The sequence below is a fragment of the Gopherus flavomarginatus genome, chromosome 13, assembly GCF_025201925.1.
Source record: "Gopherus flavomarginatus isolate rGopFla2 chromosome 13, rGopFla2.mat.asm, whole genome shotgun sequence".
Taxonomy (NCBI): Eukaryota; Metazoa; Chordata; order Testudines; family Testudinidae; genus Gopherus; species Gopherus flavomarginatus.
In genome coordinates this window covers 29236388-29263677 of record NC_066629.1, presented here as the reverse complement: position 1 = coordinate 29263677, position 27290 = coordinate 29236388, and the positions used below count along the sequence as shown (strand labels likewise).

The 27290-nt window shown below is 45.5% G+C and overlaps 2 protein-coding genes across 12 annotated transcripts in view; one reads left to right on the top strand and one right to left on the bottom strand.

The window, feature by feature from the left end:
• Positions 1-10261, bottom strand: part of VPS11 (VPS11 core subunit of CORVET and HOPS complexes) — a 65435-nt gene extending 55174 nt beyond the window's left edge. For 2 of the 7 annotated variants that reach the window (XM_050921991.1, XM_050921992.1), the window contains exons 1-6: positions 10055-10261; positions 8765-8913; positions 7465-7600; positions 4017-4180; positions 3641-3888; positions 1958-2159 (exon numbers count right to left, since the gene is read on the bottom strand). In XM_050921991.1, coding sequence (XP_050777948.1) covers positions 1958-2159; positions 3641-3888; positions 4017-4180; positions 7465-7600; positions 8765-8913; positions 10055-10217 — 1062 coding nt within the window. In that variant the 5' untranslated portion in view covers positions 10218-10261. The remainder of the gene's footprint in view (positions 1-1957; positions 2160-3640; positions 3889-4016; positions 4181-7464; positions 7601-8764; positions 8914-10054) is intronic. The other 5 variants (XM_050921996.1, XM_050921993.1, XM_050921997.1 and 2 more) reach the window with 5 other exon arrangements.
• Positions 10262-10442: 181 nt separating this feature from the next.
• Positions 10443-27290, top strand: part of HYOU1 (hypoxia up-regulated 1) — a 32521-nt gene continuing 15673 nt past the window's right edge. Inside the window, exons 1-14 of one of the 5 annotated variants that reach the window (XM_050921987.1) lie at positions 10443-10599; positions 13805-13982; positions 15049-15142; positions 17003-17081; positions 17418-17572; positions 18889-18965; positions 20051-20232; positions 20943-21058; positions 23113-23296; positions 23788-23922; positions 25316-25398; positions 25495-25627; positions 26018-26205; positions 27110-27248. In XM_050921987.1, coding sequence (XP_050777944.1) covers positions 13910-13982; positions 15049-15142; positions 17003-17081; positions 17418-17572; positions 18889-18965; positions 20051-20232; positions 20943-21058; positions 23113-23296; positions 23788-23922; positions 25316-25398; positions 25495-25627; positions 26018-26205; positions 27110-27248 — 1638 coding nt within the window. In that variant the 5' untranslated portion in view covers positions 10443-10599; positions 13805-13909. Of the gene's footprint in view, positions 10600-11229; positions 11903-12753; positions 12789-13804; positions 13983-15048; positions 15143-17002; positions 17082-17417; positions 17573-18888; positions 18966-20050; positions 20233-20942; positions 21059-23112; positions 23297-23787; positions 23923-25315; positions 25399-25494; positions 25628-26017; positions 26206-27109; positions 27249-27290 lie in introns of those variants that run through there. The other 4 variants (XM_050921990.1, XM_050921986.1, XM_050921985.1 and 1 more) reach the window with 4 other exon arrangements.

Below are 27290 nucleotides of genomic sequence, written 5' to 3'. Positions count from 1 at the left end.
GGATAGGATAGGTCTACTGATGAATATTGGTCAGGGATACCTGCAACCCCATAGTCTAGGTGTCCCTAAACCTCTGACAGTCAGAAGTTGGGACTGGATGACAGGGGATGAATCGCTCAGTAATTGCCCTATTCTGTCATTCCCTCTGAAGCATCTACCACCATCAGAAGACAGGATAATTCACCGGATGAACCACTGGTCTCACCCAGTATGGCCACTCTTACATTTAACCACAATAACCATCTCTGTCCCTATACTTCCTTTCCCTACACCACATATGGGCCTCTCCTCAGCCCCGCAAGCCTCACAAACCGGAAAGGTTAAATCTCTGGAAGGAGATGTCAAATTCATTCTTTAGCAAATGCCAAATTTAATTTTTCATTACAGTCCACAGGTCAAACACCACATTCAGGACAACACGCTCCCCTCAATGCACAGACCTTCCACGGAGATCAATGGCAGGTTACCACAGAAATCAGTAGTAGACTCTGGCTTATACGTAACAACACAACTTTCAATAATTATTTGTTCAGTCCCTTATTGTCACATTCAGACTCACGCAACAGGGAAATCTGCTCCCCTTCAGCTACACCCTGATTTCTGCCCTTTGTTTCCCTTCCCGCCTTATCTTCCTTTCTCCGTTTCCATCCCTCAACCCGGTCTTCAGGTATTTCCTCCTCTCTTCCCTCTGCCTTTCTTTTTTAGCAGCAATCCCCACCTCCTTGGGTTTCATTCTCATCTCCTTCCCCATACCACTCACTAACTGGTCATCAATTACATAATTAATGCTTACCGGGAGGCTTACATTCAAGAGTCATAATAAGGGTTAAAAATTAACACTCCATTGACATTAATGAGATAGTTCACACCTCTCAAAGCTATTGTGTCTCAGACTGTCTGCAGATTCAGGAAGATTATAAACTGATGCATTCTTTTTGGTTCATATTTTAGAAGCTTCCTTCACAGCCACAAGGACTAGAAACTTTTTTTTTTTAAATACAATCTTAGATTTATTTTCAGATGTGGCAAATTCTAACACAGCAAACAAGGTTTTTGACCCCACTGCTATAGACAGCGACATATTTAACCTGCTACACACCTCACCAGATAAATGTCATAAGTGCCCACAAGGCTACTTATTTCTTCCACTAAATGCTGTCCAAAGACCTATACAGCTTTGCATAAGATATTAAGGGCATGGCTACACTTGCGAGTCAGAGCGCATTAAAGCAGCCCTGGACGCCCTAACTCACAACCTGTCCACATTGGCAACACACTTAGAGCGCCTGCACTCTGCAGCTGGAGCACTCCTGGTAATCCACCTCCACTAGAAGCCCAACGCTTGGTAAGCCTCGGCTGAAACGTCCCGGCATCAGTGTGAACAAGGTGTTGCATTACTAACATGCTCTCAGCCCCCCAAAACCCCACTCTCTCCCCCTCAAAATACACACAACACACTCTGTCACACTCCACCCCACCCCACCATTTGAAAAGCACATTGCAGCCACTTGCATGCTGCGATAGCTACCACAATGCACTGCTCTCTGTGGCTCTCTGTGGTTGTAAGAGCTGCTAATATGGCCACACCTGTGCGCTTGAATCTGACAGTGTGGACACACTGCAGCGCTTTCCCTACTGCGCTCCTCGAAGGCTGGTTTAATTCACAGCGCTCTACATCTGCAAGTGTAGCCATGCCTTAAGTTGTCTGCAATGCCTTGGTTGTGCAAAGCAGCTGTTAGCTCATCTGCTATATAACTCACTCACACACAAGGTCAGGGAAGTCACATCTCCTATTGGTCTGTCACCCACCTTGTCTCTCCAATATCCTAGGAGCAATAAGGCAACAACGTACTGCCAACATATAACTCAGTTGCCAAAGTGCTGGCTTCTCAACCTCTAATCTGTGGAGCTTTTACAATTCTGAAGCCATAAAACACAAATTAAGAAGGTGGCTTGCCTCAAGTTTGGTCTGAGTATCCTTCTCCTGAAGCACATGGATCTTCCCATCTCTAGTCAGCACGTAGAGAGACCCCCACTCTGCTAAGACATCCACCACGTCATCGAAGACCGAGCTGTACGCAATGAACTTGTTACACAGGTCATAGACATTCAAGATTTGCTTGTCGGAGTTCTGTGTATCGCTCCCAGCAAACTCTGATCTGGATACCAGAAGAAAGGGGAAGAGATTAACACACGTGCCCCTGGATTTCTGAATCACATTCTAAACAGCGTCTCCTCAACACACTTAGAGCCGAGATACAAACCTTTGAACAACCATGTGAGTATATCACACATTAGTCCATATACTAGATAGGAGAAATCATATCTGAGTTATAAAAGAGTGGCGACAGATCCCACTGGATCTGGATGGTGGTGCATGCCACTATCCCAGGAGCAATGACTGGATTCTGTAGATTCATCTGAATTCATAACAGCCTTTGCCGGGGCTCTAATACCAATCATATCCCACAATAATGTCAGTCAACACCTGGGATGATTCTCGGGTGCCCAGCACTGAAAGTCACCTTGTTATCCACCCTGCCTCTGGATACAGAGAGACTTGCTGATGCTTAACTGGGTGTCGGCTCCCTGACACTTCCAGCCTTTTAGCTCCCAAACCATCTCCTCTGGGCTATGTCACTCCTCACTTTGCCTTGCAGGTGAACGACAGTTGCACGCCAGACCCCAAACCCCTTTGAAGCATTCCCCCGTGGTGTTCAGCTCCTTAATCACAGAACACTCACAGTAATAAGAGGTTTGTTGTTCCTGAGGTAACAGTGTATACACCATCTTGAATGATTCAACTCAGGAGCAGCATCTCGTACAACACCGAGTTAATACAGTGAAAACAATCATAAGTTCATCATCAAAGATCAAGATTTATGAGATAGCGAGCAAGGATAATGGAAACAGAAGGGTTACTTATCAAACAAAATCGTAACACCATTCCTAGAGACTAAGCTGAACTGTCTGACCTTCTGTCCAAATAAGATTATCTTACCCAAAGCCTTTTTGCAGTGTTTTCAACCAAACCTGGTTGAGATCCTATTTTCATGAACGTAATCGCACCACCCAATTACCTCCCTAGGCAACGGAACACAGGGTGGTTTCCTTGCCCCAGATATAGTTTAGTGAACTGCTGAAGTGCATCCCTGGATAAGATTCTTACTCCTCTGCTGTTCTTCTCTTCCTGTTAAATCTCAATTCTTCCTCTGCACTTAGCTCAGACTGGGGATTGTGAACAAGACAATACTCAATTTACATGTCAGACAGACGGATAAATATCTTTGTTCTGGCAGGAAATCAGGACTTCACCTCTGCTGGGGATTGACACTTTGACACAAACTATCAGAACACATTTCCAGTGGATATACACATAACTCCTTACATAGCAGCCGTACCAACATTTACGACAATAATCATAACCATTTAAAAAACCCAGCTTTCTGAATGAATACTATGAAAGCAGCAGGCCTGTTAGGAGTTGCTGTCACAGACCAGTGAGCCCTCTGCCAGCTGAGAGCAATGGGGCTCTGTGTCACAATAGCCTTGCACAACAAAGCAGCAGGAGAGCTGCAAAGTACAAAAACTGCACAGTGAATATATGTAAAATAGACTCATCTGCTTCCCGGAGTCTTACTTTGGGGAGCTCTTCCGGTCCTTGGAAACAATGATGAGGTATCCTCGATACCAGTGAACGATCAACTTCTGTCCCTCAAAGGCAAAGCAGGGGCCACGCTCATCCGGCTGGTACAGATACACACATTCGTTTCCTGCCACAATGAACTGGAGGTCCTGGGAGGGGTCGCTGAGCGTGGAGCACCGTAAACCGCAACCACGTGTGTCCAGCTCCAGACGAGGATAATCCTTCCCTGACAGCATATAGGACTGCCAATGAAATATGATTTTTCAGAGATTCTATCGAACCGCAGATTGGTGATAAATAACCAGGAGCTGTCACAATCAATGGGCCAGAGTCTGACCTCCATTACAGCTTTGTCAAGCCAATATCTTACCTGGATGTTCTCCGTGGTGACCACAAAAAGGTGGGTGATTTTCCCAGACTGGCGGAAGGCAAGGCCAGTGACCGGGTAATTGCCTTCATGTAAGATCTGGGTCTTACTGTGTCGGTCTCGTGTGATGTCCCCTTTTGTAAGCACAACACTTCCATCTGCAAAACCTGTTGAAGAAAAAGGACTAACCGTTTATGTCTATGGCACTTTCCAAACACATACTAATGTTAAGTCCAAGACAGCTGCAGTCAGCTGGATCCTCCTTGTTGTTTCCCAGACAGATATGCATACTGGGGTGGTCCCATGGTCTTCTCACTTCACAGACCCAAATATCAAACTTCCTTCCTGAGTAGGGCCTACTAGGACCTTTTCACAGCCATTTCCTGGCCCAGTGCAAAGCCTTACTGTTTGAGAAAGTTTAATCTCTGTTTCTTACACACACGCTTTCTTTATGGTTTATTTTCTCTCACTGCTCCTTTTTGTTTTGTTTTGCTTTGCTACAACAGATGCCTAACTCACTGGAATCAGTTTTGTGTAACAGTTGGTTTAAATCATAGCGCGCCACATGTACACAATAAGCACTATGAAAGTCAAGATTGTAAAATGGAAGGAAACCAGTTGGTCAAAAGTCACATTTTTAGGACAAGTCTTTGAACAAGTTACTGATCCACGAGAAGACCTTCTCTCTTTTCTCATGACTACTTAGTTTGCATAAGAGCCTTTGGTGATGGACCTCGTCAAAGGCTTCCTGAAATCCTAGTACACTATATCACCGTTGTCCAAGTGCTTGTTGACACCCTCAAAGAATCCGAGTAAGTTGGTGAGGCATGACTTTCCTTTACAAAAAAGCTGTGTTAATTCTTCCCCCAACAAATCATGGTCATCTGCCCCTTGTGGGTTCCAGAACTAGCTGCTCCAAGAAGCAGTCACTCATCCTGTCACAAAATTTTATCTCAGCGTCATGCCGCAATGTGACATTTACCCAGTCATTATAATGGCGCTTTCTGCTTCTGGAGGCTCTCTAACCAACATTATCATTTCAGAATTGCTGTCACCATCCTTGTCATGTGGTTGGTAACATATGCCTACTGCTATACTTTTTTTTAGTCAAGCATGCAATCAGGGCCATATTTCCAATTAGAGTAGACATGTGCCTAGGGGCATCAGTGTTCTAGGGTCGTTAAAAAGTTCATACATAGATGGTTAAAAGTAGTTAGCGTAAGCTTATTTTAAAATTTATAAACAATCCAGTGATACAGTAGAACCTCAGAGTTACAGACACCTCGGGAATGGAGACTGTCCATAACTCTGAAATGGTCGCAATGCCGAACAAGACCTTACGGACTTCAGACACCGAGGGGACAGGGGGATTGGAACTGCAGCCATAGGTAGGGGGGTCTGGGCTGTGGGGTATCAGGGCTTCTGATCCTTTGGAGCACTGGGGCTCAGGACTTTAGGTCTGGGGGGAATGCTGAGACTCGGGGCTTCAGCCAGGCTTGTACAGCTCCGCTCCCAGTTTCAGCAGGGGAGGAGCATACTGGTGCTCGAGGCTTTAGCTATCATGGGAGTGCTGAGGCTGAAACCAGTGCTCCCCTTGTAGCTAAAGCCCCAAGCCCTCGCACCCGCCCTCCGGGGCTGAAGCCACGAACAGAGCCGCAGAGCTGAAGCCCTAAACCCCAACACCCACTCCGGGTCTAAAGCCCTGAGCCTGGTGCTCCCAATGGTCAGAAGCCTGGACCCTTCTAATTATTGAAGGAGAACTTTTAAAAAGATATGGATTGCAAGGATTTCATTACCACATTTGCAAACCAAAAGTCACGGAAGAAACATGTGCAGGAAAGTACACCTACCTGCTACCTATGTGATTGTTTTAATTATATGTATTTTTTGTTATTGTATTCAATAAATATTTAAATTATCATTTATATTTGTTTTCATTTTTTACAAAAAACAAAGATCAGCTGTAGGCGGGGGGGAGGGGCGGAGAGGAGGATAGTGGCAGCATTGAAGATGCCGTGCCTTGGGGCACATAAGGTATAAATCCAGCCCTGCATGCAATTTCTATCCATAGAGGGTCTATGGTGCAGTTTGTTTCATTTCAGATTGGCACTTTATTTGACTATGGTTCCTTTACATAGAATGCCACTCCCCGACCTGCGTGATCTTCTTTATCTTTCCTGTATATTTTATAGCGTGGTATTATCATATTGCAAAACCCATTCTGCTCTGCCTGAACAAAATCTAAATTACCCGAGTGTACTTTTTGGTTTTTTAAATATTTTTAAACCCCCGTTAATTTAAATCAAAAATTGAAATATAGCTAAACGGATTATGTACCTAAATTTTAAACCACATTGGAAAAAAATAACCCCAACTATACATACAATATGATGGGGACTAATTTAGCTACAACGAGTCAGGAAAAAGATCTTGGCGTCATCGTGGATAGTTCTCTGAAGACGTCCACGCAGTGCGCAGAGGCGGTCAAAGAAGCAAACAGGATGTTAGGAATCATTAAAAAGGGGATAGAGAATAAGACTGAGAATATATTATTGCCCTTATATAAATCCATGATACGCCCACATCTCGAATACTGTGTATAGATGTGGTCTCCTCACCTCAAAAAATGATATTCTAGCACTAGAAAAGGTTCAGAAAAGGGCAACCTAAATGATTAGGGGTTTGGAGAGGGTGCCATACGAGGAAAGATTAAAGAGGCTAGGCCTCTTTACCTTGGAAAAGAGGAGACTAAGGCAGGATATGATAGAGGTATATAAAATCATGAGTGATGTGGAGAAAGTGGATAAGGAAAAGTTATTTACTTATTCCCATAATACAAGAACTAGGGGTCACCAAATGAAATTAATAGGTAGCAGGTTTAAAACAAATAACGGCGCACAGTCAACTTGTGGAACTCCTTACCTGAGGATGTTGTGAAGGCTGGGACTATAACTATGTTTAAAAGGGAACTGGATAAATTCATGGTGGCTAAGTCCATAAACGGCTATTAGTCAGGAAGGGTAAAGAATTGTGTCCCTAGCCTCTGTTCATCAGAGGATGGAGATGGATGGCAGGAGAGAGATCACTTGATCATTGCCTGTTAGCTTCACTCCCTCTGGGGCACCTGGCATTGGCCACTGTCGGTAGACAGATACTGGGCTAGATGGACCTTTGGTCTGACCCGGTAAGGCCATTCTTATGTTAATAAAGCATTAATTCTTTGCAAGTAAATTATAGTTAAAAAAAAAAATCAAGGTTTGCCAAACTTTAGCAAGTAATTACTGGCATTCTCAAGTAGTATCAGGTACATTCTCTTTAGGATGAAAACCATGTGACGTGAAAATGTCAGAACACTCTACGCTGCCTTCTGTAGGACCAACCCATTTTCATTCCATCATATTAACTTCAGAGTTTGTTTGGCATCTTCAGGAGGCATTTGTTTTTCACTTACCAATAGCCATGAAGTTAAGATTCTCATGGACAGTTAGGCAGGACACAACTGTAGGTTTGTTACCCGGTATTGCTGGGAAAATCCTTGTGCAAAGAGGATTCCCACCATCTCGTTTCTCTAAGTTCCAGACTTTAACCTGCAAACACCACACACAGAATGTGAGTAGATATGGTCTTAAGGTATATTGGGGCCAAAACCTGGTCCCTTTTAAGTCCATACGGCTACAATTTAGCAACTGTTTTTACACCACAGACATTCCCAAACTAATCCCAATACAGTAACTCCTCATTTAAAGTCATGCCGGTTAACGTTTGGTTGCTGATAAATTAGAGAACATGCTCCTTTAAAGTTGAGCAATGCGCCCTTATAATGCTGTTTAGCAGCCGCCTGCTTTGTCCACTGCTTGCAGAAAGAGCAGTCTGTTGGAACTAGCTGGTGGGGGCTTGGAACTAGGGCAGACCAGCAGCCCCCCCCACCAGTTCTCTCAAGTTCCCTGTGCGGCAGCTGCCCAGCAAGCTATCAATTGCCTGGTAGTTCAGCTGTCCCTCCCCCAACTGCCACATGCTGCTCCCGCCCTCTGCTTTGGAGCTGCTCCAGGGAGCCTCCTGTTTGCTGTGCTGGGGGTGGGAGGAAGAGGGGTGGTTCCCCCCACCACTCTTTTACCCCATCTCCACAGCGTAGGGGGGAGACACGTAGGATGGAGGGAGCTTGCTGGCAGCAGCTGCTGTCTTCACTTGCCGATCTACTTAAAAAGAGAATGTACTTAGAGTGGGGTCAGGGTACTTAAAGGGGCAATGTGCATCTCTGTCACACACAATGTCTCTCTCTCTCTGCTATGCTATCTCCCTTCCCTTCATTCGTGCTGCCTTGTAGAGTGTGAGGCTACATTAACAATGTTACCTCTCGAGGGCCCAGCAGAGTGCTAGTTGATCATTTAGCAATAAGGCATTCCCTGGGAAATATCCCACCCTTCCAACTCTCTGACTTCCACCACCCTCAACGAAGGTTCACAATCATCGTTGCTGTGTACAGAATTAAACTGTTTGTTTAAAATTTATACTGTGTACGTGTGTGTGTATATTAATATATTGTGTGTGTGTGTGTGTGTGTGTGTATATATAGTATTTTTTCTGGTAAAAAAATTCCCTGGAACCTAATCCCGCCATTTACATTAATTCTTACAGGGAAATTGGATTAATGTAACATCATTTTGCTTAAAATGGCATTTTTCGGGAACATAATTACAACCTTAAACGAGGAGTTACTGTACATCCCTCTTCCTCCTTGTCATTTGACTTACCAGCGGGTTAATGCCTTCTTCATCTTCACCAACAGAAGCCAAGATGCTGTGTTGCTTCAGCTGGTGCAAGTGAGTCACCCTCAGCTTGTAAGCCTGGAAACTGCTAAGCTGAAGGGAGCGTGACAAGAACCAGATCTGACCTTCCATATGTAGATGATAGTCAAGGTACTCAGAGAAAAACAAAACGAAACCACACATATCACAACCAAACCTTTCTTAAACTATCCTTATTAGTGACAGCTGGCCAAATATACTCATACTAGTTATTCTTTCAGAAACTGAGGTCATCACATTGCAACAAAATATTTAGTGAACATTTTAACGTACAGGTAACTGGGAGTTGGAAGAAGCAGACATTTTCTATATGCCAAAGGGCAATTGAACAACAAGGCAAGAGCTCTGCGCACACCTAACAGACATCTTACTATTAGTTTAGGGCCTGCAAGGTACTAAACACTTTTGACTCCCAAAGAGAAGCACCTGCCGGGAGACGTTCAGAACCTTACTGCAGTGAACCCATAGTGTATTTCAAGATGAGGGTGGTCATCTTGTTTCTAGTACATAGAGTACAATGGGCAAAAATATTTAATCTTTCTAGTTCTTACCAACAGGGATTCTCAGCCACGCAGAACGCATTCACAAGCATCTTCGCATGCATCATGCAATAAAGAAAATGGGCTACACTTCCTAAAGCCTGATGGATTCCAAAAACACACATTAGGTCAGCAAAACCACTCCTAGTGGTTTCAGGGAATGCTTACCACCGCCCAGTTAACTACCCAAAACACTCTTTTCATAGAGGAGAAATATTAGGAAATTGACTGCATTATATATCACTCACACGCTTCCCATTTCATTTTTCCACCAAACAGGTAAAGCACAGGCGGTGGGAGAGCAAGTTTCTTCCACTCCACACCGTCAATGCGCCGCAGCCCCACTCAGAAGCACCCTCCTCCAGCAGTAAGCCGAGTTCAGACTAGACAGCTCATCCAGCCCTGGACTCGTGGGCTGAGCCTGGTGGGGGAGCAATTGGTGCCAGTGCGATGGACAAGTTTGTGACGTGAAGCAGACACGCGTATATCAGAACATGACAGCACCAGCCAGGCGTAGGGAGCAGTCTTGTTCCTGCCGACTGCGGACTTGGCCATTCCTAAATCTCCTCCCGGCGCACTGGCGCCCAAGGAGGGGGAAAGGCGCCCCGACCCCTTTCCTACCCGCTAGCATTCAAAGAGGATGAGGGTGAGGGACCCCCCTGCTTCTCTCCCCCTCAGGAGCCCCGGCCAAGGATATCCCCGAACACCAGGCTGCCTCTGCCCGAGTCGCAGACGGTGACGCCCGGCGGAAGGGCGAAGGGCTTCCCCCCGCCGGCTGCTCCCCCGTCGGGCCCGGCCGGCTCCTTCACCGTCTCCCTGTCAAAGAACACGAAGCGGCGCCACTGCAGGTAAGCGGCCATCTTGGTCCCCAGAGCCGGACCTGACAGGGGTCAGGTGACCGGGCCGCCGAGGACCGCCTCTCCCTGCGCGCGTGAGGGGCGGTGGCGGCCTGTCACGTGGGGCGCTGGGCAAGCGCAGTCCTCCTCGCCGCTGCCGGGAGCTGTAGTTTTCGCGCGCGCAGCGGCCGTCAGGGCGCAAGGGCGCTACTGTAAACTCCAGTGTCCCCGCCTCCCTCCGCTCTACCAAGGCCGGAGAAATGGGCGGTGTTGCTTGCGGGAGTAAAGTCAAGCGTGCGCGTACGAGTTTTCGGGATCGAGGCCTGAACACGGAGCTGGCCCTGTGATAGGGCACAATCCGGTGTGTCTGCAGCACGTTTATAACCCCTCTACAGCCTCACACAAGGTACTTACTAATGGGCCCTTTTCCCTGATTGGTAATAGAGTGATTCCCTACACCGAAATAGTGTAGGAGGAACACTATTCAATAGCGCTTTTTAGATGGTCATATAGAGCATGGTTCATGTTTGTATCATGCTTCAATATAGCAGCATTGCTTTCATTTTATTGCACATACCACTTCAAACCAATCTCAGGGAAGGGCCCAGGCCCAAACGGTAGAGAGAACCATTCAAAAAACCTAAAATCATGGATCCCTGGGGTAGCTAGTTTGATGGACCTTGTTAAAGTTACAATAATGCAGACAAGGTAACAAGTAACAAAAAGCAAGTATTTCACACACAAACTGCACAACACTTTTTTTGTTTCAGCCTAAAAGCACTTGAGTTCTCTAACTCTAGAATTGTGTTAGTTCATGAGACCAGAACACGTTATAAAACAATAACATTTCTGTTAGCTGTATTTTTTTCTTGCTTTCTCATTTTGCAAATGTTGGATTTCAAATTGACTGTTGCGTTATTGGAGGTTTGGTAAGAATTAAAAGCCTCTCTCTTCTACCGCATGGCTGACTTGAGGGTCGAATGACTTTCTGGTCTTGAGTTGGGGGAAAGAAAGGCAGCTTTTTGTTGCTAGCGTTTACCTGTGAAACCAGGAATTACATCACACTTCCCCGTGGCCCATTAAACACGTAAGAATCTTCATTCATATGTTGTTATGCCTGTGTGTGATAGTTACATAGAACCCAGGGCCTCACACTGCCAGGCCACGGAGAAGGTATACAGACCTTTTCCCCTGGGGCAAATGCACTTGTGCAAAAGACTTTCACGGGCAGGATGCACACAGTTTTCTTTGCCTGCTTACGCCTCCTGAGCCCCACTAGGCAAGCACACAAGGAAGGGTCTTTACGGTCTACGCTGACATATTAAAGCAGGGAGCGTGCAAACAGGAGTCTTCACATGAGGTATGCATGAAGCTTCCATATATCTCTCCACCTTCGGGACATGGAGCAGCTCCTCGCTCACTACCCGCCTCCGGGTGCCAGGTGCAGTCTTCCAAGGTTGCCTTCCCTCACCCTGGCCCACGGGCGCCACTGGAGTTGGAGCATCCCACGTGCTTCCTTCCGGCTCTTCTAAACGTGGCCCAATGGGCCGCGTCCGATGCCCGGATTGGTTCGCGGGGCCTGGCTCCGTTTGTCGCTCCAATGAGCTGGTGCCGCGTCCGGGCCGGAGGTTGCGCGAGACGCCGGGGCTGCCACCGCTAATGGGAGAAGTGGCGGCGGAGCTCGCGCAGTGCGTGCGGCGCAGTCGGAGGTGAGCTGCGGGCTGGGCGCGGAGCCTCTGGTTTGGAGGCTCGGGCGGAAAACGAGCCCGGGGCTCCCTGTGCCCCAGGGGTGAGGATGCGGCCTCCCTCCGCAAGCTGCCAGGGCTCTGAGGAGCCCCAGGCCGGTCTGTCGGGCGTGTGGGGAGCGAGCTGCTGGTGCTATGGGAGGGGCCGGCGGCTCGATGGTGCTCCCTGCACCCCGGAACGCTGGGGGTCTGACCCGCCGTTCGGGAGAAGGAGCCTTTGAAGGGAGGGAGCAGGGCTTTTTCACAGGCCCATCGCCCACGTCCCCTCATTCCCTTACCCCGCTGGGCAGGGACTGTATGCTTCACAGCAGCTTCCTCCCTCCTCCCCCCCACCAAAAAAAAAGTCTGTACTGGTGCTTGAAGCCAGTGTGTAAAGGAGAGCGTTACGGGTTGTCTTTCCATGTTGCACGGTAACTTGCGTATTCATGTGTGCAGAGGCTACTTGAGTTCTTGATCTGTGGGCCTGGTGTGTTTCTCATCCATCAGCATGGGAGATGGTGTGTGTGTATATAACCCAATTTATTTTCAAATTTCAGCTTGTGTTGTTGGCTCTATACTGACTTGAGCATTTGCCCTTACCCATCCAAGAAGCTACTCCCAGGAAGGCCAGCTTTAATAGAGAGTGGGAGGGTTTGGCCCCATGTAATATTTGTGTACTAATGGCAGGGCTGATGGGTGTAGGACTGTCTCTGTAAGCCACGAATGTGTAATGTCAAGGCTAGTACTGCTTTTTTGAAGCAGTGCTGTGTGTGAAGAAGTGAAGGCAATAAATAAGTAGATAGCCTTGAAGTACTAGTACAGACGTTATCTAGAAGAGTTAACCTGTTCCTCCTGTCTTCAGGCTGGGATGGTAAGTGTTGGGTGAAATTTCTTTAAGGTGGTGGCTGCTTTCTGTGCTGTGACACAGTTCATTGCCACGCTTGCCCAGAAAATCTGCACTGGAGTTACTTGAAAGGCCTGGTGGGGAATATCCGTACATAAGTAGGTTCCTTTTGTCAGATGCGTAAGCACAAGATATAGTGGAGTGGGATTTTAAAGAGCAGTTGTCATTACAGTGGATATTTATTTCCAAGTTAGAAGCAGTTCTCTCAACCACATTTCCATATATTCTAAAAGGCTGTGATTAACATGGATTTAAGTCCGTTGTGACAGTTTCTCATAAAATCTCATGCAATATTTTTAGATTAACCTTTTTAAAAGCAGTAGATCCTTTCTACTAAATTGAGGCACTTAAGAAAAGTGCAGTTAAATGTTTATAATTCTTTTTTTTTTTTAACATTTCACATAGGTGTCAATGTCAGATACAACTGATGTTTTATATTACCCTCTTTGAAACTTCTGGGGATGAAATAATTTCATTCATCTTCAGATAAAGGACCACTTAATCTGTTACTGAAATGCAACCATCTCTAGTGTGAAATGCAAAAACTTTCTAACAGTTCACAAAAACTGCATAAAATTTTTACAGGAAGTGCAGACTATCATATCCAATTTAAACTGCAGTTTAAGGAAGGAGATGTTAAGATGGATTTTGATAACAAAATATGTGTGTGTTTTGGAGAAATCTACATGGGCACTTAAAGTGAGTTTGCTATTTGTGACCCACAAAATTGTTGGCTACTGTAGCGAGCAAGAAAATTAGTATTTTGTTAAAATATTGTAAAACCAAAACTTAATATTCCAGACAGTTTTTTTAAATTAACTTTATTCTAAGAATGAACTATATTTGTAAATCAGAGATAGATGTGAACCATAACCCTGGATCCAAACTCTCTGAATTTGGCTTCTGGGTAGAGCCAGATCAGAACTTTATATCTCAGGTTTATCTGTATTGTAAATATTTAATATGTGATTTTTATTTATTAGTTGTTGTCATAAAGGAGAAAAATCCCACCATATGCTGAGAATTTCACCGCCAGATTGGGGCATTAATTTTTGATACTTACTTTCAGCAAGATATTAACAGATTCAATGGCCAGGATGAGACACGTGCCCTTGTGGTCTCTGACTTTCCTGCTGCTGGCCTGTCTGCCATCAGAAACCGGTATGTGCGCTCATTTTTTGGATTTTTACAACCTGATCAGTGTTTGAGGGAAGTTTTAAAAAATCTGCACATTAGGGACTAGCTGGTTCTTGGACCTTCCAATGGGATATGCCTCCAAGATCATGACTTGAAGTCCAGCCTGAAAATTATAACTATCCAGCTACTGTTTGGGGATTTTTGTGAAATGAGTTGATAGGTTTGGTCCTGTTCACAGCGAATAAATGTGTCCATTGCAAAAAAGCAATTAGTATGATTCATCCCTTATTTGCAGACTCAGCAGAGAAGCTAAGCATTGATTGGGTCAAGGAGACTGCATCAAGGATCACTCCCTCCTCACCACTAGAGGAGGTCTCTGCTGGGTTCTGGGGAGGTACATCAGTAGCTGGTACCGGGGGAGAGCTTGGGGTTAGAGGATTTCTGTCTCCAGGGCTCTCGTTCTAATACCTTTCACCAGCATGAAATTGACAGTATTATTTCAGGCTTCTACTTGAATAGAAAGAAGCTATAAAAATAAGCAATTGAACTGCAATTTGCTCAGAACTGGGAGATAAATTTAAACGGCAAACAAAATACAGAGGTGCAAAATCAAGAGATGAAACTGACAGTCCTCGAGGTAATTCTGACATGTTAGTCCTAAAATTTTATTGAATATGAGCAGCTTAGCACTGATGAAGTCGAGGGTGGCATGGAACTGGCCATACCTCAGAATGTTTGCAGTGTTGTTCTAGCCATGTTGGTTCCAGGATATCCAAGAGGCAAGGTGGGTGAGGTCATATTTTTGTTTTATTGGACCAACTTCTGAAGAAGAGCTCTGTGTAGCTCATATTTGTCTCTTTCTTCAGCAGAAGTTGGTCCAATAAAATATACTACCTTACCCTCCACCTTGTCTTTCTTATACCTCAGAATGGCATTTCCTCACCTTCCTGTGGATTCAATAATTAAGAATGACCTCACTCTTCTCTCTCTACACCCCTTCCCAAGAGTATGCCAGGAGAACTTGCTAACTGAGAGAGGTTTCTCATGGGAAGAAGTACGGCTTCTCACATCTATTCCTTTTGCATTGCAGATGCTCTGGCTGTGATGTCCGTGGACCTGGGCAGTGAGTCAATGAAGATAGCAATTGTAAAACCTGGGGTGCCCATGGAAATCGTTTTAAACAAGTAAACTGTAATTCTTTTTCTTGGTGTTGCATGTTCCCATATCAGCAAACCTGTGAGGAGATAGGAGTTTCCATCATAACCTATCTCTGCACCTTCTCTTAAAGGCCTTCTATATTCATTTTTTTTCGGGGCTTTTCACTAGAAGGAAATTTCCCCAAGGGAACGGAGGAGCCTACACTGGCAGTATTTGCAGGATATAATCATTGATTTAGAAGAAGTTTCTACCCCTTATGATTAAGAAAACCTTCCAATTGTGTGCCAGCTTCAAGAGATGTACTGTCATCATCCTGCATCTACAGATGCAATCCCAGTGCCTTTAGTGCTTCTCAGCTTTGCCAAACTGCCCAAAGTAATGCTAAAACCGGTTGGTTGCACTGTAACTGTTCAGAAACCTGTGAGCAGTAGTGAAACAGAAAACAATCACCTGTTTGACTCTGCTGTTGGCACTGGAGCTATTCACTGACTTGGATGATGGGAAGGGGGAAAAAATGCAGAGGCTAGGAGAGGAGTAGAATAGCAGAGGAACCTCCATCTTGTAGCAGTCAGCAGTCTGAAAAAGGAAGATGAGTGGATCCCCTTCTTGCTCCCCAAAGGTCAAGTGTCTGTTAGTGGAAAGAGGGAGCTCCTTCACTCCCATAGGCAGAAGGTGAGAGACTTAAGAGTATCCGGCACTGGACAGGGTTCAGAGAAGAGCCAAGAGAATGACTAAAGGGTCAGAAAATGTCTCATAGTGATAGACGCAAGGCGCTCAATCTATTTAGCATAACAAAGAGAAGGTTCAGGAATGATTTCATTACAGTCTAGAAGTACCTACATGGGGAGCAAATATTTGATAACGGATTTTTTAATTTGGTAGACAAAGGTATAACAAGATCTAATGGCTGGAAGTTGAATCTGGACAAATTCAGATTGAAATAAGGTATACTTTAACAGTGGTGGTAATTAACCATTGGAACAATTTACCAAGGGTCATGGTGGATTCTCTGTCACTACCAATTCTGAAATCAGATTGGCTATTTTTTAAATAAGATGTGTTCTAGTTCAAACTGGAATTATTTAGGGGACATTCTGTGGCCTATATTGTACAGGCCATCAGACTAGATGATCACAATAGTCCCTTCTGGCCTTGCAGTCTATGAATCTGCTAGCCAAAGGCTGATGGGAAAGATGACTTCCCAAATGAGGTTGCAGAGAATTGCCTCTGAACCTCGCTTGTTGGGGGTGAGCTTATCTTTTGTTTGCCTCAGGCTAGCATGTGTCAGGTAACTTTTCCAAGTTCTGACATTGCTATGCAATTACAGCCCTTCCTTGTCATGCAACTGTCTCTTACCATCATTCTGGAGTTAGGAGTAATGTGTGTATTTGTAGGGTGGGAAGGGTCTGGGTATGGCAATAGGTGATGAAGGTACCGAGAAATCAAAAGCACACTGAGGTTACTTTAGAGTGGCCTCCAGCCCTGAGTCATTTGTTAGAAATTCAGGAAAGTGCTGCCTCTGGCATTCTAACACTTTGGTTACCTTCTTCCAAGCTTTTCAGCAGTATGGAATCAGGGATAAATCATAGATGCCTTTCAAATAGACAGGTAGAGCAATTGTAGGTGACATTGCACTGAACTTTGCTGTGTCTCATTCTTGGAGAATGATCAATTAGCACAGCAACCCTGGAAGGAAATGCTGCTATTGAAACACTTCAGACTAATCAGTGATGAGCTATCTCTGGCATGTAGCCTCAGTTCCTGATGGCATCTGAGTATCCTTTCTGAGTTTCTCTGCATTAAGCATTCTCAGCCCTGTCAGTGGGGGTTGTTTGCAGTGAATGTCCATCTGTCATATTTTTTTTATCCTTTTTTTTCTTGCTTAGAGAGTCACAGAGGAAAACGCCAGTGACTGTAGCCCTGAAAGAAAATGAGCGTCTCTTTGGCGATAGCGCCATGGGAATGGTAAGATATCAAATCACCTAAATTCCAGCTGCATATGTTATACATATACCTGTATACAAAACTCACATTCCATGTGTATTCTCTACACTAGTCCCTTGGAGATACATGTCTTAGTGCCCAAGTTAAGAGATTTTACCCCCTCACCTTGTATTATTTCTCCTATGGAAACCCTAGTTACATGTGGTTTCATCTCTGCTTTTTACCAGACTGTCAATCTTGGCTCCCATAGCAAATATTCTTTCCCAAATATAGGTGTACAGTGAGGGGCCAGTTGGGAGGGGTTATGTGAAACTTACCTGAGAGTCAGGACTGAGCTTGCTCTCTTCCTTTCTGCAGTCCATAAAGAACCCGAAGATAGTGCTCCGGTATTTTCAGGACCTGCTGGGTAAACACATAGATAACCCCCAAGTGACACTGTACCGTTGGCGCTTCCCACAACACGAGCTGGTAAAGGATGAGAGAAGACAGACGGTTATCTTCAAACTGTCCCAGTGAGTGACTGACTCCAGTTGACTCCTGACACATTCATTGCTGTGCTGTTGCTTATGAAACTTGCAGAGAAACGTCTCCTCTAGCGTGTCGACAGCTGACTCTCACCACTAGAGAGAGGAGAAATGCTGGCTTTAGTTTTCTCTGTAGCATGGCCAAGCAAGGAAAGCTTGTTATATGTTATCATTCTAGGAAAGCTGCTCCAGACAGCTACAGATGGAGGTATAAAATCTCCCTGGGAAGGAATGGCCATCTTAAAGGCCCAGTTACTGAATCTGGAGCTTGTCACTTCTTGATTGTCAGTTCAAATTCCACCCAGGTCAGAAGTGAAAACAGTGAAGTGAGCTTGGGAGGAGAGGTGTGTCGTCATAGTTCCCAGTCAGCAGGAACCCACATCCCAAATACTGCTGCAGTTGGCCATTTTTCCATTCTGAGCAGATTATGCTCCCTGGTGCCCCAGAGGCATCAGTCGAGCTCAAGGTAAAGCACTTCAGCAAAGGATAGCGTGGGGGAAAGAGGGAAGCTTTCCCTGACACTGCGTGTGCTGTGCTTGTTCTCTGGCTAAATAAAGCACTTTGAATTCCAGGACTCTCAGTCTAGGAGGAGGGAGATGGATGGGGGAATTCTCTACATCTGAAAGGCCTTTTTCCGGTCCAAGTCGATTTGTGCATCTTTGCAGAGTTCTCTGAATGACATCCCCCCATTCTTGGGGCAGGGACGTTGTCCAGAGTTCTCTGCACAGTGTCCTTTTCTTTTTCTTTTTTCTTTTTCTTTTTTCTCTCTCCCTTCAACTCCCATCTCAGCTGTGATTTATTGATTTCTGGGTTTTGTGGCACCACCCCGTCACCTGAGTGTGCGCGTCTCTACTTCCTTTGGTGAGCAGAGCTCACCAATCCCAACATGTTGAATTATAACCTTCTGGAATAATATTGTTCCTGCTTCATATTTATGGACCAAAATGGTGTCTGTTTCCCACACGGTCACTGCTGGACTTTTCACTGATGGCTTATTTTTACCATTCGGTGTGTGTTAAATGTGGAGCTTTTGGCCATATTGTCCTTGTTGAGGAGGGGGGAATATTCTTGTTGCCAGTTCTATCTCTTTTTTACTTTCTGGGGGGGACGGGACACTCTTCCATTTTTTCCTCCTGGATCTGATAATTCCTGAGGCTTATGTGATTTTTGGGGCTGTCATGGTGCTTCATCCTGTATTGCTTGGTGCCTTGTGAGAATTGCTAGAGAAGCTTTGGCTTTACAGTTGAATATAACTTTCGGTGCCTGTCTGATGGAGGGTTTTATATTCTTGCCTTGTGTTGCAGTGAAATGCAGTATTCTCCAGAAGAGATACTGGCCATGGTCCTGAACTATTCGCGTGGTCTGGCTGAGGAATTTGCAGGTTGGGATGATGGTTGCTTTTTTACAGTATCCATACATTGTTCAGTTTATTTTGTTTAATTTCATAGGATGTGGAATTTACAGGGAAACTGGAGGGGACTGGGGTTGAAGGTCTCAAATGTGATGTCTTGAGGAATCAGGAACAGGATGTTGAATCATTTAACCTTTTAAGTCATCAGTTTAAATCAAGCTTAATCTGCTAATTATCCAGAGTTTCTAGCTGATGTCTGTTTGATGTTTTAGCCCAATTCCTTGTGGACCAGTACCCATAATAAAAAAAATAATAAAATTTTAAAAAATTCATAAATCTGGTGGGTTTTTTTAAGTAACTCTCATATTGGCACCCTCTAAAGAGAATAAATACAGAGACTGAAGACTTCTTTCATCTCTAGAGCTGGTTAGGGCTTGGGGCATGGTGATAGGAATTTGGCAGGAGAGTGGCAAACTTGCCTTGCTGCCGTCCGTCTTATACTTGCTCTGGTTCCTTTCACCAGTGCTAAACTCATATATTAAAAAAAAAATTATCTTGTGGAATATTAATAAAAGAAACTAAACCATGGATTTATCATCTCTATATTGTTAATCAGAAATGCCAGCAGCAGTGGAAACTGCAGAAGAATTGGTTGGATCTGTTCTTACTGCTGTATTACAGGCCTGCAGTTAACATACTTACAATTCAGACATTTGTACTAAAGGGAGTTCAAACCAGGTTTTACCCCAGTGAGTGAATTCAGTCATCTACAGGCTGGGATTTCGGGATTCTGGAAGATTAGATTAATTGCTGAAGTCTGAACAGATTGATCATGTTCCTTTCGCAGCAGATACTGGGAGTGTGACCATCTCACAAGATGCTGTGGAGCCTGGTGGGTTTGAGGTGGAAATGCTGAAACAAATTCATCCCTGGTCAACTCCATTGATGACTTCTTTCAGTTTCACCTGGGCTGAAATGGGCCTACAGTCTCTCTCTGCAGCACTGATTTTGCTGTCACAAACTCCATAGTTACTTGCATGTTGATAGCCCTGTTATGGAGGAGTTTTTGTACTTGCCACTCCCATAGAAAACCTCTTCTCTTCCATGCTTTGCAGAACAACCCGTAAAGGATGCAGTGATCACCGTCCCTGTATACTTCAATCAGGCGGAGAGGAGGGCAGTCCTGCATGCAGCTCAGATGGCAGACCTGAAGGTCCTGCAGCTGATCAATGACAACACTGCTGTGGCTTTGAACTATGGGGTCTTCAGGAGGAAGGACATCAATGCCACAGCACAGGTATATGCAGCTGGTGCAGAGGTGGGGGTGCTACTGAATTCCACTTAAGCGAGTGGGGAACTTAAAGTGATTAACATAAAGATGTGCTCATGTTGGTTGAGTGCTCATCTTGGTTATTGCTATCTGTTAATTGCTGTTACAGACCTGTCTCAGTATTGGGCAGAGCACGTGTGTGTAAAGCAGCAAGTACATTCCTAACTGTTGCGCTTTCTGGTAGATATGGAAAGCAGAGAGGCGGTTTGCAGTTCAGAGAGTGGGGAACTGGGAGCTGGGACTCCTGGGTTCTAGTCAGCTTCACCACACTCTTGACCTGTTTCCCCCCACTTGTAAAATGGGGCAATGATACTGACCTGCCTCACAGGGGACTGGGAGGCTATTTGTAAAATAATTGGGAGTTCCTCAGATTGAAGGAACTCTTGACGAGCAAAGCATTCATTCTGTATTCTACTTTATAAAATAGAAGTATGGGAGAAATAAGAACGCACTCGGTAGGTCCGTTACTACAGGCTTCCAGTCCACATGGCTATTGCTGCAAGTGTAATGTTGAGTAACTGTGTTTTGTTTTCTCTCAGTGGACTGGAGCGGGTCTAGTGAATGATCAGTGCCTGTCCCACTCCAAGCTGTGAGATCCCCAAGGTCGTCTCTCCTTCCCATTCAGGGACAAAACACCCCGGTACCTTACTTAGCCTTCTCTGGCTTCTCCTTTACAGAATATCATGTTTTATGACATGGGAGCAGGAAGCACCGTGTGTACGATAGTGACTTATCAGACAGTGAAAACCAAGGACTCAGGGACCCAGCCTCAGCTGCAGATTCGGGGGGTCGGGTAAGAATTTCTCTTGGGTCCCATATTTAAAAGAAAATATTTACTTTGCTGACTCTTCTAAACACAGAATTGGATGAATTTTGGAACTAGTTTTAAACGTGAGTATTCAGACACAAGCTGGAGTGGGGGCAGGGTGCCTTGGGTGGGAGGATTGAGTCTATAAGTAACTTGGGTGACTTCACTTTGTACAAAGGATAGTTGGAATGTGGACATGTTGCCAAACTTATAGGTGTAGCTCATAACGATCCTTGTGTATGGAGTACCGAACACTTTTTGTTATAAAAGATTCTTATGACTTTCTTTTTTAAGAAGCTGTCAAACTTCCATTGTTTGTGGCAGGTCTTTGAAATTTGACATGGACAAAAGCCTGGGGCTAGAGTGATGCCTCTCCTTTATTCTAGGAAATTCCGTTCAGGTTTTAGCTGAGTTAATAATTTTAAACAAGACTTTTGCTGCTTGTCCTTGGGACCTACACTGCTAACAAAGCAGCACAGCAGCACATGCTGTAATGTAAGAACACCTGGATGCTGCCAGGGCATCTGTAGCTGGGAGGGGGCCGGGGGAAAGCTGGGCTTCCCCCAATCCAGAATGTGTCCCATCATTCACTCTGGGACTACCACATGGGGCAGGAAAGCTCACCTCCTGGGTTTTTGATGGGGAGGGGATAAAGGTAGCTAGGCTCCCCACAACCACCTACTAGACTCATATGGTATAAGCATCCCATCCCACATCTGGGAAAACAACCTTCTCCTGCTGTCAGATAATGTAGTTAGTACAGTAGCTCAAGTGGCAACAGTGTACTACAGTGCTGAAGGTTCAAAATTCAAACACTGCTGAAGGTATATGATTGCTGTGGTGTGGTGGTTACACTTATACACGAGTCTTTTTTGCCAAAACCCCCTTGCAAATTATATTTTTTTAACAACTACATTAAAATATATTTAGTATTAAAATAAAGCACTTGAAGGTTAGGAAATGCCATATTTATAGTTGCCTATGCAATCTTAATTCTGCCTCTTTGTCCGAGCCATGTACAGTACTGAATGAGGATGGGGTCCTGGGGCTGTGGGAATAGACAGTATGTGTAGTTAAAGACTGTCTCATAATGCATATGCACAAGATTCCACAGGCAACTAAGCCTGGCATTTGCTAGCTGGATTTACAGTTGTAAACCTAATAACACTTCTAGCATAGTCTACTTATATGTGAGATTGTAGAAGTTGGTTCATTGGGTTGAGGAAGTTGGACATTCTTTTGGGGAGGAGATAATTAATACAAGGCTTGGTAGGAGAGGAAGGATGACCATGCTGTGGATTTTGAAGGTGTTTAGGGGCAGCACATAAAAGACAACAGTGTCTTCCCATCCATAATGTTTAAAGAACTAGTTGCAAGGAAATAACTTTGGGATCTGAGTTAGACAAAGCCTGACTTTTTCAGGAGCTCATCACCTTAGGCACTGTTATAAAGCCCCTCTGCTCAAAGGCTGTGGTGGTGGTGAATTCATCTAGTTCGAATGGTGCATTTGTTCTTCTAATCAGACCCAATATCCATTCATAGTCACTCCTAGCTGTGTGTGTTGTAGTACTGTTGCTTTGTGCTCAGTTTTCCATGGTTGACTGAAACAGGTTGAAAACCTATTGGGGGATAGACACCTTTAGAAATCTGTGTGATGGTGTAAAGAGAAATATCAGGAACAACTAGCCTCATGCAGCTGCGGGGGCTTGAGCTTTTTGATCAGTGACATTAAAAGCTGAACTTGTTTGTTTAAAGCCACGTTGTTGTTGTTTATAAAGCAAAGCCATGCACTGGAATTCGGTGAGGAGAGAATTGTGCAGCATTCAGGATTGCATGCAATCCTTCTTTGCAGCATATTGTTCTTGTTATAAATGGTTTGCAGGTGAGAGAATTCTTGCATGGCCTTGTAAGAGCTGTAAGATCCAGGCCAGCTCTGGAATTCTCTTCTGGGTGGGGAAGGTACTTGCAACTCCAGGTTCTGTTATTGACTTAATCCATCCAGGCTGAGTGTCTGCTTCTGGTTTCTATTCTCTGCTCAGATTCGACCGCACCCTAGGGGGACTGGAGATGGAGTACCGGCTCCGGGATTACCTAGTGAAACTCTTCAACAAGCAGCAGCCTTCGAAAGATGTTCGGCAGAATCTCCGGGCCATGGCCAAGCTGCTAAAGGAGGCCAACCGCCTGAAAACTATCCTGAGTGCTAATGCTGACCATGTGGCCCAGGTGTGTCCCTGTGCTGCAGGAAATCCCCCCCCCCCCTTCCTCAGGAATGGGGATGACTTGAGTTAAGAGTGAGTCTGGGAGAGCTCTGTCCCTCTGCTTTACATAATCTTTATGCTACAATGTTCTCTCCCTCCACCCTTGCCCAGGAGACACCAATGCTGATGGCTTTTCTAAACTGATTTCGCTTAACAAACTGTTGAGAACTTGGATTTTGCTACTCAAGTCCATAATGTTACTAGTTTGAGAAATGTTTAGACCTTTGCAGGAGATTAGGAGAGGTCTGTCCCTAAATGGCTACCAGGAGCATGAGATTTAGACAGCTGTTACATCCAAGGCACCATGTCTTGTGTCCCTCCAGCACCGGGAGAGGGATTGGGATGTAAGAGGATAGGGTGCATTCATAAAGTCCAGTGGGAATTGGAATGACGTTAGCTTGGAGAATGGTGTGTAATGTGAAGCTGATGGCTTTTTCTCTCTGACTTCCTGGCCAGATTGAGGGGCTACTGGATGACGTGGACTTCAAGGCCAAGGTCTCCAGGCAAGAGTTTGAGGACTTGTGCTCTGACTTATTCCAGCGGGTCCCAGGGCCTGTGCTACAGGCGCTGAGCAGTGCAGAGATGAACCTGGTAGGTCCATGGATACTTTGACAAGTGTGGGGTCCTCTGATGCTGAGCTGCTGTCACATCACATCCACTGTTGTTTGAGAGGGGTCTGGTTTGGGAAGGTAACTCACCCTGCTGAGAAATGCAGGCTTCTGTTTTCCTGAGGGCAGGGGTGGCAGTGCAGAAGTTACCACATTGCCATGTGCAATGGGGGTTTACACCCGTTGCCAGCAAGGCAAGGGAAAAGAGCCCATTAGTCGTGCTCTGCACCAGGGGGGAGGGGGAGAGAGTTTAACTAATTACCTCCTGGACAGAGGAGGCAGAGCTAAGCTTTACAAGTAACCGGAAGGAACTCAGTTCAGAGGACATAGAGAGGAGACAGGTCTCTCTGAAGGAGAGGAGTCCTGAGCTAGGGCCTATAAGATTAAAAAAATTGAAGTCGGGTGGATATTTTGTTGAAAGCTGAACCCCAGAAGGGGACTGGACCGTTGCATGACATGGACAGAGGGCTGCGTCACAGAAGACTCTCTGAAAGAGTCCAGGGAAGAGACAGGCTAGGCATGGTCCCCACAGCTGAGAAAGTGGCCACCAAAGGAGGTGCAAGAGGCAAAGTCACCAGCAGTGCTGTGTCCTGGCACAAAGGGTGCGCCCTAAGGTTGATGGCATGCACTTACACCATGTCAAACAGGTTTCCATGATTGCCTATAAGCCAGGGATTCGGGTCAGGGTTTTACTGACTACTAAAAAAGCCCTTAATTTTGGTATGAGGAATAAAGAATATGTCTCCCCCACATCTCTTGGAGGCATCTGAACTTGGCCTAGCTTTCACCATAGATCAGGAATCTCATCTCTGGATGTCTCTCCAGAGGGCGCATGCCTGACTGTGCTTATGTCCGGATGTAACTATCTTCAGAGAGACATTTCATTTCATTCGTTCGGTGTGTAGAGATTTTAAGGGGGCAGGTGCCTTAGATTCCTGAGAATCGTCTTCATGACTGTCTTCAGGATGCTGCACAATGCCTCTTTGGATCAGCAGCTTTCATGGCTGTAGTTTCTATCTCCTCGTCTCTGGACCACTGTTTCAATGACTGGCTCCTCTGGCATGGAGCCTGATCTGGATTTGATTTTTTTGTTAAATAAGGTGCAGTGTCCCAGATGCTGGAGACAGCTGCTCTGTAAATCGCTCATGTCCATTGGGCCTGATCTTGAAGTACTCATTCAGGCACAACTACTTTGGGAGTTTACTGAAATAAGGACTTAAGATCTTTGGATCCCAGTCTTGTGTTGGAGAGTGGGGTTGGTAGTGCGACTGCTTTTAGCACTAAACTGTGGATGGTGGAGGGATATTGAAGCAGTGAACTTGGCTTTTCCGAAAATACATTCTCAAGGCAGAACCTGATTGTCTGTGAACTCCTAGGATGAAATCGATCAGGTGATTCTAGTGGGAGGTGCCACCCGAGTCCCTAAAGTGCAGGAGGTTTTGCTGAAAGCTGTGGGCAAGTAAGTATATGAGGCCTCTGCCACATGCCTTTTCTCAACAACCTTGTGTTTACTAGTGACAGAGAAGCTTGCAACTCCCTCCACCTTGCTTTGCAGAGATGAACTGGGAAAGAACATCAACGCAGACGAGGCTGCTGCTATGGGTGCAGTCTACCAGGCGGCTGCTCTGAGCAAAGCCTTTAAAGTCAAGCCCTTCATAGTTCGGGATGCAGCTATTTTCCCAATCCAGGTGAACTTCCCCTGTTCTCTCTTTTAGGGGAGGAAGGTACAATGTGGGGTGGCATTGAGAGAAGTGATTATAAATAAGCAGTGGGACCTTGTGGTGCTGGAAGGGCATAAGGGAAATCTACAGGTTTTAGTGCTGAAGGGGAAATGGTGCTCAGTCTGGAATCGTACGTGGAGCCACTGGAAGGAAAGACACTAAAGTATTCATCCTGGGCGCTTTGGGCAAGTCTCTCACTTCTTTATCTGGTAACATGGGGTAATGCTTACAGTCCCAATAAGCTGGGTAAGGATTGTCTACCAAATGCTTTGGAATCCTGTGATCAAAGATGCAATCAATGTAGGGCAAAATGTTCCTGTTAGTGGCTGATTCTCTGCCTTTAACCACATGATTCAGGTGGAGTTCACCCGTGAAGTTGAGGAGGAGGATAAATCCAAGAGCTTAAAGCACAACAAGCGAATTTTGTTTCAGCGCATGGCACCATATCCACAGCGCAAGGTCATCACCTTCAACCGCTACACGGATGACTTTGAATTCTGTGTCAACTACGGAGACTTGGCTTTCCTGAGCCAGGATGACCTGCAGTGAGTGGGGACAGGCATTTGCACAGACTTGCCCCCAAGCTGATAGGTGCTTAGCTAGAGAAGCTTGCATGCAGGTGGATGGCCGATGATGCACAATTTCAGAATCTTTGCTGCAATCCTTATATAATTGAGAAAGCCAAGTTATGTGTAGTTACCTAATATTGCAGTATTGAGAAGTCTCCCCTCCATTTTAACTGGTTCCTAGCTGGCATTTTCACCAGAAGGGCCAAGGGTTAGAGGACCTGTGTTGCTGTTTGGAAACTTAAATCCCCTCTCATCCTAGAGCTAATACCGCCAGGTCAGGCCCATTGTGCAAGGGCAGTATGGGGAAAACTCACACTGCCACTGCCTCAGGGCTGCTTGTTCTGTGGACAGATGATTCTAGTCTCCAAGATAGTTAGTGCTGGCAAAAGGTGTCAGAACAACTTCTCTTTTGTACGTGCACAGGCTCCCTCTCTGGCTATCCCTGCCCTGGTTCTTGGGCTCACTTGTTGAGTCTGGGACCTTCCAATCAGAAACAAATGATTGCCATAGGGCATTGATGTGAAGAAGTACCTAGCTTTGTTGCCTGTTGAGACACTTTGCCAGTGAGTGGCATTGGAACGGTTGCAATATGGCAGATGGGGTGGGGGTCCCCATTCGTATGTGTAACTGACACTAAGTGTGTCAACCAGTATGAATAAGACCAGAAACGGCAGCCTGCTCAGTGTCTGAAATTTGGCTGAAGCTCAGAAGTGATTGGCCCCAGTGGGTCAGAGCTGGGAATAGAACCCCGGAACACGGGAGTGGATTGGGGACAATGCTGAAGTAAAGTGGGGGAAGAGGGATGGCTTCCCACTTTGCTGCTTAGGCTTCTTCCGTTGGTATCTGTTCATTCTCTCAGTGTTGCCTTGGTTCCCCCCAGAGCCTTTGGGTCCTTGAATCTCACCACTGTGAAGCTGAGAGGAGTCGGGGATAGTTTCAGGAAGCACTTGGATTATGAGTCCAAAGGCATCAAAGCTCACTTCAATATGGATGAGAGTGGAGTGCTTAGCCTTGACCGGGTAAGTGCCAGCCAGCTAGTGCCATCTATGTTCCCTTCCCCT